This window comes from Metarhizium robertsii (genome assembly GCF_000187425.2).
Source record: "Metarhizium robertsii ARSEF 23 chromosome Unknown MAA_Scf_2, whole genome shotgun sequence".
NCBI classification, from domain to species: Eukaryota; Fungi; Ascomycota; class Sordariomycetes; order Hypocreales; family Clavicipitaceae; genus Metarhizium; species Metarhizium robertsii.
This window is the reverse complement of record NW_011942160.1, coordinates 1770615-1782294: the sequence shown is the minus strand read 5'-3', so window position 1 is coordinate 1782294 and position 11680 is coordinate 1770615. Positions and strand designations below refer to the sequence as shown.

General features: G+C 54.2%; 5 protein-coding genes across 5 annotated transcripts; 2 read left to right on the top strand and 3 right to left on the bottom strand.

Moving 5' to 3' along the window:
* Positions 1-335: 335 nt before the first annotated feature.
* Positions 336-2188, bottom strand: MAA_05874 (T-complex protein 1; the record flags this gene model as incomplete). Its single annotated transcript, XM_007823872.1, has 4 exons — positions 336-353; positions 413-586; positions 655-2047; positions 2130-2188. 4 exons carry the CDS (start codon positions 2186-2188, stop codon positions 336-338), a joined length of 1644 nt encoding a protein of 547 aa, XP_007822063.1.
* A 1289-nt stretch (positions 2189-3477) lies between these two features.
* MAA_05875 (High mobility group, HMG1/HMG2) lies at positions 3478-4485 on the top strand (the record flags this gene model as incomplete). Its single annotated transcript, XM_007823873.1, has 2 exons — positions 3478-3762; positions 3904-4485. The coding sequence occupies 2 exons, from the start codon at positions 3478-3480 to the stop codon at positions 4483-4485; spliced, it is 867 nt and encodes a 288-aa protein (XP_007822064.1).
* A 503-nt stretch (positions 4486-4988) lies between these two features.
* MAA_05876 (sporulation protein RMD1) lies at positions 4989-6723 on the bottom strand (the record flags this gene model as incomplete). Its single annotated transcript, XM_007823874.1, has 3 exons — positions 4989-5065; positions 5141-5492; positions 5578-6723. The coding sequence occupies 3 exons, from the start codon at positions 6721-6723 to the stop codon at positions 4989-4991; spliced, it is 1575 nt and encodes a 524-aa protein (XP_007822065.1).
* Positions 6724-8651: 1928 nt separating this feature from the next.
* Positions 8652-9431, top strand: MAA_05877 (FMN-binding split barrel; the record flags this gene model as incomplete). Its single annotated transcript, XM_007823875.1, has 1 exon — positions 8652-9431. One exon carries the CDS (start codon positions 8652-8654, stop codon positions 9429-9431), a length of 780 nt encoding a protein of 259 aa, XP_007822066.1.
* Positions 9432-9710: 279 nt separating this feature from the next.
* Positions 9711-11388, bottom strand: MAA_05878 (UDP-glucuronosyl/UDP-glucosyltransferase; the record flags this gene model as incomplete). Its single annotated transcript, XM_007823876.1, has 2 exons — positions 9711-11263; positions 11328-11388. The coding sequence occupies 2 exons, from the start codon at positions 11386-11388 to the stop codon at positions 9711-9713; spliced, it is 1614 nt and encodes a 537-aa protein (XP_007822067.1).
* Between the last annotated feature and the right edge of the window lie 292 nt (positions 11389-11680).

The window sequence follows — 11680 nt, the reverse complement described above, 5'->3', positions numbered from 1 at the left end:
AAATCTATTGGGGAAATCTAGATAGATGTGTGATGCTGATCTATTATAATCTACGAGTTTCAACCCATATCTCATCTTTTTGGTGGACGCAACAGAATGCAGAGTGGCAATGATTTGATTGGACAATCCCACTGTCTCCTCGTCTATTCATCCATATTTTCCCTCAAACGATTTTGTTGCGCCATACATACAATTTTCCATTCCCAGATGAGAGAGAGTAGATATCTAAGCGACTACCGCATTTTGTCTCTGGGGACGAACCAACCAGAAACTCCTTCACCTTTTGTAACTTGGAACTGAATTTTTGTTTTACTTTACCTAGCCCATCGCCCAATTTAGTCCTCATCCCAGTTCTGACATTATACGTGTTAGTAAATTTTTGTAGGAGATATGAAGAGGGCTAGAAACTCACAGGGTTGGGACCAGGGGGTTTGGGGCCACCAGCCTGTCTTGCGACAATGATCTGGTCGACGGATAAGACGGTGCGGGCGGCTTCGGTGGCGAGCTTGATAGCCCAGGATTTGGAGGTGAGAAGATCGAGTATTCCTTCCGAATTTGCATCAAGGGTACCGGTGTTATCGTTGTTCTAAGGTTGAGAATGGGTGTAAGACAGTTGGAAGATATTCAGCTTGTTTGAAGTGATTTGAAACTTACCTCTACGTCAACGCCGGTATCGCCATCTTCATTCTTGTGGTGAGCAGCATATAATTTGCTTAGAACCTCAGTGGCATCGAGGCCACAGCTTTCTGCCAAGGTCCGAGGAATGACCTCGAATGCTTCACCGTACTTTTTGATGGCATACTGGCTTAGTCCTGGGGTCTTTTCGCCTTGGGCTTGTATTCTGGCGCTTAGTTGAATTTCTGTAGCTCCGGCACCAGGCACGAGGCGAGGATCACGGGTAATGGCCTTGACAACGTTGACACCGTCATCGACAGCGCGCTCTACGTCGTCAAGGTGATTCTGGGTGGCGCCACGAAGGACAAGGGTGGCAGTTCTAGTGACTTCGTCTTCTTGTCTGAAGACGGTGACGCGGTCGCCACCAATCTCGAGAGTCTCAACAACGTCAATGTTGCCCATTTCATCAGGCATGGGGGCACCTAGTCGGGCGAGAGGGGTGGCACCGACAACCCGGCATACCCGGCGTAGCTCGAATTTGCTGAGGATTCTGATGCAGAGGATACCGAAACGATTAAGGTAGTGCATGGCTAAATCGCCAACCTTGTCGCCGCAAACAACAACACGGAGGCCAGAGTCATGCAGTTCCTTGATGGCGGTCTCGAGCTGGGCCTCCTCGCCTTTGCTAAAGTCCATCATTTCCTTGGCATTGTGCAGCAGTACAGTGCCCTTGGTCTCGGTCTGGCTGGTATCGATGGGGCAGGTGAAGACGGCAACCTTGGCACGACGGGCCTTCTTGACAGAACCATCGGGTTCCTTGGGGAACACCATACCCTTGACGACTCGGCTCTGCTCCAGGCTACCACCCATGATCTTGACGACGCGGATATTGTCGACGTTGAAGTTGGTAGGGTTTTTCGGCAGAACGGCCAAGACGGCTTCGGCGACGAGATCAGCCAGGAAGTCCTCGTTGCCGTTCTGCTTGCTGGCGATGACGGTTCGAATAGCCTTGCTCAGCTCCTCCTGGTCACGGATGTCTTCGACCTTGTCGACGGCAAGCTTCTCGAGCGTCTCGAGGGCAAAGTTCTGTGCCTTTTCGTAGCCCATGACGATGTCTGAGGTTTTGAGGCCCATTCGCAGAAGGTCCTCGGCTTTGCGAAGCAGCTCACCGGCCAGGATAATGACCAGGTTGGTGGCGTCGCCCATCTCGGCTTCCTGCTGCTGACTGGCCATGACGAGGAGTTTGGCGGCGGGGTGGACGACATCGAGCTCCCGGAGAATGGTAGCGGCGTCGGAGGTCAAGATCATCTTCTGAAGGTGGTTGATGACAACCTTGTTGCGGCCGTAGGGGCCAAGAGAGGTCTGGACAGTGGAGGCAATGGCACGGCAGGCGTCGATGTTTCGCAAGACGGCGCCATCTTCGGAATCATAGCTGGTGATGGCCCCCGCATGTTAGCAAAACTTGATGCGGCGGGGTGTAGATGAGAGCGAGGGCATTGGGCGCAGCAACTCACTTGTTGTAGCCTTGCTTGAAGAGGCCCGCGTTGGGGGCATTTGGGATGTTGAGAGACATGGCGGCAAGGCTGTGAGATGTGAGACGACGTAAGACTAGCAGAGGCTCACCACACTCGGGCTTGCGACGAGTAGAGGCGGCGGCGGCGGTGGTGATGGAGGCGGCAGATTTGTCGTGGTTCTTGTGCTTTCCACTCGAAAGCTCCCCCGTGGAATGGCCCCGCCAGAAAATCTGTGGTGGTCGAGTGTGGTGGTGCTTGCAGCCTTGGTGGTGGTGGGTGGTTCCTTCCTGCGTTGGTGCTGCATCTCTGGCCCTGCCGCCCTGGAGGGTCTTTTGTTAATCCGCCTCCACCAGTCAGTCAGTCGCTCATGGCGTCCGAATACCGGCATGTCCCGAGCACCCATGTCACGTCTGGTCCAACTGGAAGGTACACCAGCACCAGCAATGCAGGCATAAACCATTGAACACCACGTCGGCGCTGGGCTTGCGCACATGGGACGTGGGAAAAGACCAAGTCGACCAGTTTGATTCCAATGCACCTGCTTGTGCCCTTCTGACGCGCCAATCGTCTCGTCGCATCACAGCCTTGCGTGGCCTCGCTCGCAACCTCAATCGTCATCTCCATCTCATCCTCATCCTCATCCTCATCGTCCTGCGTCCTGCGTCCTCGTCTCTGTCATCGTCTACTTCCTCACTGCCCGCCCACTCGTCCTGTGGTGGCGGCGTCCTCGAAAGCATCTCAGCTCAGCTCTAGCCTCTCCACTGCCTCGTGCCGGTGCTTCTCGACGCCATCACCTTCCGCGCCCCCTTTCTCTCTCTCTCTGCCCACGCAATTGATTCGGCTTTCCTTGTAAACAATTGGACTCGTTTTTTGCTGCCTGGTCATTGCTGCCGTTTGCTTTGCTTTTGCATCGCCATCCTTTCGGCCCTCCGCCCTCCGATTGTCCGCCTCCCTCGCCCATCATCCATCGCATTAGGACCCGCCTTCGTCGCTCAAACACAGCGCCTTTCGTATTATTACTGTTGTTGCTGCCGCTATGGCGCCGCCATCCAGTGAGTGTTACTGCTCTGCTCCCTTGCCTGCTCGACTGATTCGTCCTGTTCGTCTCTTTCGGGCGAATCAATGGAACATGGGCCATTTTCCATTTCCTATTTTCCATTTTCCATTTTCTGCCCACGGTTGCCGCACGCCTCCATCATAGTCCCTCCCGTGTCGCGCTAGTCTGCGCAACACCTTGAGCCTCTCTTGCTTCTCGACATTCAGCATCCACCTTCTGCTTCTTCCCTTTGGCGCATCGTCAGCTTTCATCAAAACACGCAGCTGCGCCATCGTCACGACAACAGCCGTCATGCCTCCCAAGAGAAAGCTTGCTGACATTGAGCCCGAACCAACAGCCGTTCCTCCCTCGCTGCCTCCCTCCGTCGAAGAGGCTTACCGCCGCAAATGCGTCCAGCTGAAGAATCGGACAAACGAGGTCGAGGATGCCAACGACGCTGCTAGACTACGTCTCGCACGCATAAAACGCCAAGTCGAGAAGCTGAGGATAGAACGGGCCTTTTTGCTTGAACAGCTGGCCAAGCGCACCAGCACCAACGTTGAAGACTCTGAGGGTAGCCCGAGCCCACCACCAACTGTGAGCCTGCCCCGTCTTGACATTTATGTTTGTATAATCTTTTCGGATGTCTTTGCCAATTTTGATGAGCCTCACAACTCTCAATGCCACTCTGGCCGCGTATCGTCTCCCATTCATTTCACATGCTGACGAGCCCATCAGCCCAAGGACAAGCCGCTGCGCATCAAGCGTGGCCACCGAAAATCTGCCCTCCTCGACCTCGACTCCAAAGCCACCCCCAACAGCTCCTTCAAAGGACCCGCATCACCCTCAGAATCCCAGGCCAAGCGAGGCAGCGCCGACCCCGACGACACCCCTACCAATGGCATCAGCAAGCCATCCAAGCTCCCCAAGAACGCTTTCGAGCTCTACTGTGAGGACGCCCGGCCCATCCTTGAAGCTAAGAGCAAAGATGGCGATGGCGATGGCGATGGCGACGCTGATGCCGATCTAAACGTTGACGAGGAACTCACCCGCGCGTGGGAAGACCTTCCCGACGCCGACAAGGAAGAGTACGAGACTAAGTTTGAAGAGCTCTCCAAGAAGGCGGACGAGAAGGACGACGAGGACGAGGACAAAGACGGGACTGAAGATACGCCCGAGAAGGAAGAAAAGGCCGGGGACGCTGATAAGCCCGAAACTCAAGACGAAGATGTCGAAATGACCAATTATGACACAGAGGATCAGGATCAAGATGCAGATCAGGATGGGGAGACACGGATGGAGAAGGATGGGGATGATTAAACTGCTGGACATGGAGAGGAGGAGATGGGGGCATTTGGACAAAAAAGTCAGTGCGGGGAGTTTTTTGGTCTCTTCATTTTGTATGGTTAAACATACAAGGGGCGTTTGTTTTTGCTTGTATGAAATGTCGACGGGTTAATATGGTCAACAATATATACATAGATATTCAAAATAGCTTTGTGCCATTGGGTTTGTATTGATGCCATCCGTTTACTCAGATGTAAAAGCAGCAGGGTATCCCGTGTGCCTTGCAAGTAATAAATGCGTGTTTCCTACCTATACCCAAATGTTTTGGAAACTCCATTCCACCACTGGTATTGTAACATGAAGGACGGAGGATAAAAAGAAGAGAACAAACATGAAATATACATCGCTCTCCCAGCGGTGGTAGACTTGTCTAACATGGTCCTAGTAGATGAAGTTGACAATGGCATGGAACAGCGGCATGCTGCCTAATTTCCCGTATATCCAAGGCACTAGAATACAGCATATACCAAAAGAAATTACATGTCGCCTGCCCACACATCGACAGCAATATTGATACATGCGACAAAGATTTCCATGGCAATCAGTATAATAACTGGCGATATATTAGCACATTTCGAACAAGTTGAAAAACAACACCAGGGAAAAGAAAAGCGGACAAGCAACTTACCAATCCACTCGAGCTTCTCGCCGTGACCATGACTCAACTGGTCCTTGAGCACGGCCAACAGGTCGGCAATAACGTCGAGTCTCTCATTCAACAGGCCCACGCGCTGATCCATTTCCAGATAGCTCCTCACTGCTTGGTACACAGGTTCGAGCTGAGGCTCTACCCAGAAGAGTTCGGGGGTGTCAAGGACGGAGCCATTGAGGTGGATTGCGATGCGGAGGATAAAAAGGTCGCCTATTTGCATGTTGATTTGTTTCCGGGAGAGATTAATTTTGCCGGTGAGGGCGATGTGGGCGGGTATGTCTTTGCAGGTGTCGACGGTGGTGGCTATTAGTTCCTCGTACAGGGACGTCTGAATTTACTGCAGTTAGCATCGAGCTGTGTGGTGGTTGCGGTGGGTGTTGGAAGGACAGAGCACATGGGGCAGTCAGCAGTACCTTGACGCTTTGCGCGAGTGCGTGAGATATAGCCAGCTTGATCATGTAGTTGTTCCTGTCTCTTAATGTGATGAAATCGTTGTATATGCGAGCCTGGTACTCGCGGGTATAGTAAAAGTTGAAGAGCTCAGTCTCTATGTCGTCTGGCGCCAGCTTTTCTAGCTCGAATTTGGCCAGCTCTTTGAGGAATTTGGCCTCTTGTGATGCTGTCATGCCCCATATGACCACGACCCCGTAGTCAAATAGAAACACTTCAGGGGTGTGAACTTGGGTATCAAAGTCCAGGATGTCGTCTGCCGCGGGCGCTTCTTCTGTGACGGCTGGTCCCAGCAGGCTTTCATTGCCTAAATGACTGGGATCGGGAATATTGTTGGCAGAAAACTCGTCAGCGTAGCCGGAGTCATGGTTTTGCAAACCAAGAGTTTGATGGCGCTGGACCTCGTCTTCCATGACCTCGCTGCCGGTTGAGTGGCGCCGCAGGTAGCTCCGGACAGGGTCCTGGTGAATTCTGGTGGGTTTGGTGTAGGAGTAGGGAGTATAGATGCATTCGTCGATGATTTTGGGGTTGGCACCACGCGCTTTGCCCCGACCCTTGAGGAAGCGCATCAATGAGTCCATCTGGTACTTATCAGCGGTACAATAGGCCGTGACCCGGGGTAATCGATCGCGGTCGCTTTTGCCGAGTCTCGCAGCGTCTCTCCTCGCAGTAGGATCCTTAATTCTCGTGTACTGAGAGTAAACATCTCGGCCGCTCTCTTCATCTTCACCATCTTCAATGTCGGGGTTTGGTAAGAGCTTCAGCTTCTCCGTCTTCTTGGTGCTTCGCTGTGGCCCAATCTTGGAGCCGAGGTATGGTTGAACAGTGGTGGTGGTGGTGGGCACGGTGACGCTGCCGTGACTATTGCGCCTTTTGAGCTTGTTGTTCAATGCGGTGAGGACGGGCGGGCTGACACGAGGTGGCCCGGGAGGAAGGCTGCTGCTGGCAGATGCAGCGCTGCTCCGAGAGGAATAGGACTCGGGTTCGAAGGTCTTGGTAACGGGGTCGGGGCAAAAGGTGACGGTTCGAGCGTTTCGGGGCCGGGGATCGGAAGTAGGAGGCGTGGCAGGAATCAGGGGTGTGTTTTCGCTGATGACTTGGGGCTCCATGATGACGGGCCAGGATGATCAAAGGTTGGCTGGGTAGGGGGCCCTTTGAATCGGAGTTTATTGAGCAGCAAGCAGGTTGCTGTGATGGCGGATGCAGGAGCTCTGCTCGGGTGGTGCGGCCGACGGCAAAGGTTATTGCTGGATGAGATGGAGCGTCATAGTAAAGGGAGGAGCAAAACCATGCAATTGCATTCGGATGCTGTGAGTTGAGACAAACAGGGACCAAGGCAGAAAGGCACAGGGCGGCGGTGGTGGTTGATGGAAGATGGCGTCTGCAGCAAGTCGTCATGAGATTTTTTGAATGGAGTTTGTAGACTGTCAATAATGAATGACGGCAGTAGCTTGCGAGGTCTGTTCCCAATTCGGCCAAGAGTGGGCAGCGGCGGGAGGCCCGTGCATGTACATGGTACTATGTACATGCTTGTATGTGGCAGCAGAAAGTCAAGTGAAGATGATACTTAAGAGGTATGTATGTCAAGTACGTTAGAGTCGTGGAGTAATGGTGACACACCGTCTGCGCTTATTCGCCCTGGCTGAAAGGCAACATTGAAACAAGACGGACTTGGTCAACTAGAGCGCAGTGGCTCGCGGCATTCGTACTTAGACGGTCTTGAGGCTACGGCAAGGGCTATGAGTTCAAGGTTCCAGGGTACATGAGGAGGTACTCGGCTTGACAGACGCGTGAGGGAATCAATGTACCAGCCGACCTCAGCATTTGCTTGTGGCTTAGGTAAGTAAGTATGGAGTCTAAGCATACCAGGTGCCAATATGGTATTGACGCCTTTGCCTCGTCAAGAGGTATACACGAATGCACATAACCATGGTGTACTGAATCAACTGGCATACATATATCAATTGACATCTGCCAATATTGAGCCCGTGCTTCCACTTCCACTTCCACTTCCACTTTGCCCACAGCTCGGCGCCCTATGCACGCCCTCCGCCCTCCGGGGGACGCCACGACATGAGCGGCGGCAAAACATGAACAATGAACCAAGGTGTAAATTCTTAGGAGGCTTATTTATCAAGCAGTGCATTCAAAAAGAGCATCTCCGGAGATATTCCCAAGGGTCCAAAGTTTCTTGCCCTGCAGAGACGGGGGCGGCGGCCGCGGGGTCCCGCTCGGTGGGCCAAGCAACATGCAGTTCCTGGCCAGTTACAGGCACCTGCGCTCCAGTCTGCACAGGACCCCAGACTCGACGCACCTGCATCGATGCTCCCACATGCACCAGACCCACCAGACCATCTGTAGGTCGGGTCCAGGGTAAGTCGGGTTGAATCAATCTCACCAGCACGCCAGTTGCAAATCATTACTTCCAAAGTTACCACTTGGACTAGCTGACAACAACTCCTTGATTCCTCATGCATGAGCCAGGTTCGGTCTGATCCGAGCCCCGACTGTATGCTTAAATTCCGCAATGCTGCATCCAGGCCTGCAAACGCCGTTTGGTCCTGCTTGCAAACGCCGCGGAAATGCAACTCATCCGTCAACTCACCCGACAAGCATGGCACCATTCTTTGAAATGTCCAAGCCTTGAATGGCCCGATCTGCTCCATCGTGTGTGGTTTAAGGCTCTGTTTTGATACACCACAAGCCAAGCATGCATTATGCATTATGCATTGTGCTTTATGCCTCCGCAACCTGTCGACGTGCCTGATGCGCATCATCACGATTCGCCATCACCAGCTGACCATCTGACCGAGTGCTCGCCAAGCGCCAGTCGGACGGGAGGCTGTTCAGCCTCCCGTGTCTCGTCCTCCGGAGGGCGCATCTCCAAATGTACTCTCTCATCTTTCATCCGCGAACCAGCGGCCGTCTATAAAGTCCACCCTCCCCTGGACCTCCCTCGCTCTCTTCTTGCCTCCCTCTCTCATCAACCATCATACAACTCACCATCACCTCGCCTCACCTCGCCTCACCACAAACCATGCATCTACGAACCGTCCACGCCGAATCACGCATCCCGGTCCTCAGAGACCTCATCCGCTCATACCCCCTCGGCGTCCTCACCACCGCCATCCCATCCTCCACCGAACCCTTCATTCAGGCAACTCACATCCCCTGGGTTCTCGACGTCCAAGATGAGTCTAGCGAAACCGAGCTTGGTGTCCTCCGCGGCCACTTGGCCCGTCAGAACCCCCATAGCAAAGTCATGATTGAGTCCGTCTCCTCCAACAACAACAACAACGCCACCAACACCAACGTCCTGGAGCAAGATGTCCTGGTCCTCTTCACCGCCACCCCGTCACACTACGTCACGCCTCAGTTCTATACCGAGACGAAGCCATCGACTGGCAAAGTAGTGCCCACGTGGAACTACGCCGCCGTCCAAGCATACGGCAAGGCCAGGATCTACTACGACTCCAAGTCAGATGAGACGTCGCACTTTCTTACGCGCCAAATCACCGACTTGACCAACCACACCGAGATTTCCATCATGGATTATACCGGCCAGAACGGCCGCCCTGATCAGTGGAATGTGACGGATGCGCCGGACCGCTACATCGAGCTGCTCAAGAAGAACATCATCGGCATCGAGATCTCCATTGACAAGCTCCAGGGCAAGTTCAAGATGAGCCAGGAGATGAGCAAGGGTGATCGGGACGGTGTTGTCCAGGGATTTGCGAGACTCGAGTCGGATGTTGCGAGGGCCGTCTCCGAGGTTGTCCAGGAGAGGAGCGAGATGAGGGAGGCTGCGAAGGGATGATTGCTTGGGACTCAAGAGCAGATGAGAGCAGGCCAGAGTTTTCCCGCTTGCCGTTGGGCAATTCCCGGCTACCGACAGGCGTTGACAGTAAAACACAAGGTGCAGAAAACGGCAACATGGTATTCTGTTGAGCGGTTCCGACCTGGGCTGCTTTGGGGAGTTGGAAATGAAGATGGAATACACGAATATATGACTATGATTTACACCAGATGTAGAAAGAAAGCCAATTGACACTTTTGTCAGCAGCAGCAGCAGCAGCAGCGGCATAGTGATGACCTCTCAAGAACCTGAAAATAAGGATCCAACTGAGCTGGTCACCAGCTTCCTGTGCATCCACAGCATCCTCGCGAGAGTAATCCCAAGTCCCGATACTGAAGCAACCAGAACGGCTCCAGCAGCCATCAGATCCCAGTTTCTAGCCTTGTACATGGGCATTCTCATATCCGCCGTCTGCAAATGCATGGGCCGCAGCTCCCTGTCTCCTTGGAACCTCAGCTCAGCGTCATACATCAGCTCCTCTATCAAATCAGCCGCGTGGTGCTTTCGACGGGCGGCCACGCGGGCAATGCGCCGCAGCCGCAGCACGTTCCTCGCATAGAGGCCTTGCTCGTCTCGCAGCATCGTCCGTGCCTTGGTGTACAATTCGTCCGACGTGAAGCGGAACTTGTTCAGCGGTTCGGCCACGCCAGCCCCTACGAGCCGCGTCATGTTTGCGACTTGGTCCGAGAAGATGCCCATGGCCAGCATTGGCTTTCCGTGGTAGACGCCCTCATTGGCGCTGGAGCCGCCGCCGTGGGTAAAGTACAGACACACCGAGTCGCTGTCCAGTATGGCTCGCTGGGGAGCGAACAGAGTAAACAGCCAGTCCGGGTGTCTGCCGTCCATCAAGTCCCCCAGCCGTAGGGTCCGGCCCTGGTGTTGGAATGCCTGGCCGTCGTCCATGTCTCGACGACCGCTTCTGCCCACTGCCCAAATCACGCCGTCAACCAGGCCTTCTGCAAGGAGTCGCAGCAGCCCATTGACAATCTTTGCCGCGTCGTGGTTCGTGAGGATGACGTGCGTGCCCAGCGCGACATAAACCGTCTTCCCGTGTCCGGCGAGGAACCTGTCCGTGGCATCGTCCAGGGGGGGGAACTCGTCGCTCAGAATCGGTCCTACCGGCGCACATAGCGGCGGCAGGTCCTTTGGCACCTCCAGCCCATAGAATGAATTGACCAGCACCAGGTAGTCTGGCTTCGTGGGACTTGGCAAGTCATAGCCGACGCCGGCCTTCCTGCGCATCGCCCTGGTGAACCTGGACAACTTCACGATCTGCGGCAGCGCCTGAATCACCACCCACTCATTCCTGAGCCGCAGCCACATCGACGCGTCTTCCGACGTCAAGGTCCCCTCTATTTGAAATCCCGGCTCGCCCGGTATGTAGGAGCAGGGGAACATGAGATGGGGCATTTGCGGCCACACCACGGCCAGGGGCACACGATACTCAAAGTGTACGTCTTTAACGGCTTCGGCGAAGAAATCCGCCACAATCATGCCCGGTTTCGCACTGGAGGTGTCCTCCATGATGGCCTTCAAGCGCTTATACGTCTGGGGCCAGAACGAGTCGAACATGAACTTGGACTCCATGGTGGTTGCTACCCCCCTGGACATGTCCCAGTCGCGCATGCGAAGGTAGTGGCTGCCCATTTGTTCTTCTGTTGGACCCGGCCCAAGAAGATGGATCTTGGTGACGAATTCATAGCCGCTGACCCAGCTCTCTTGGCCGTCCAGAGTGGCAAACTCGATGTTGTGCCCGCGCGCGGAGAGAACCTTGCCCAGCTCCAGGACGGGCGCTGCACGAGACCAATCCGTGTAAGTTGCAACGTGATGCCTGGGATGATGGACTGCGGCACTTACCCGCGTGTGTGAAGCCGCCAGTAGTGACGACGAGCAAAATCGTACGAGGCACTTCAGCCATGGTGGCCGTGAATGTGATGAATTCGACTCAAGACTAGCCCGGGCCCTGGAGTAAGAAAGCCGTGTGCGAATGAGCGGCTTCTAATACGGATTCCAAAAGACGGGATTAAATGCCTTGAATCGCAACATCGGCCGTGACACGTCAGATTGTCACGCAAGCGATTTTACAAATCATGAAATAATCTCCGTCGGGGTTTGGACTGTGCGAAAAGTGAGTGGCACAAATCCAGGAATATCGTATCATCTGCCTCAGATACAACCAAAGCAGGCTGATTCGCACGCGGAATTCGGAC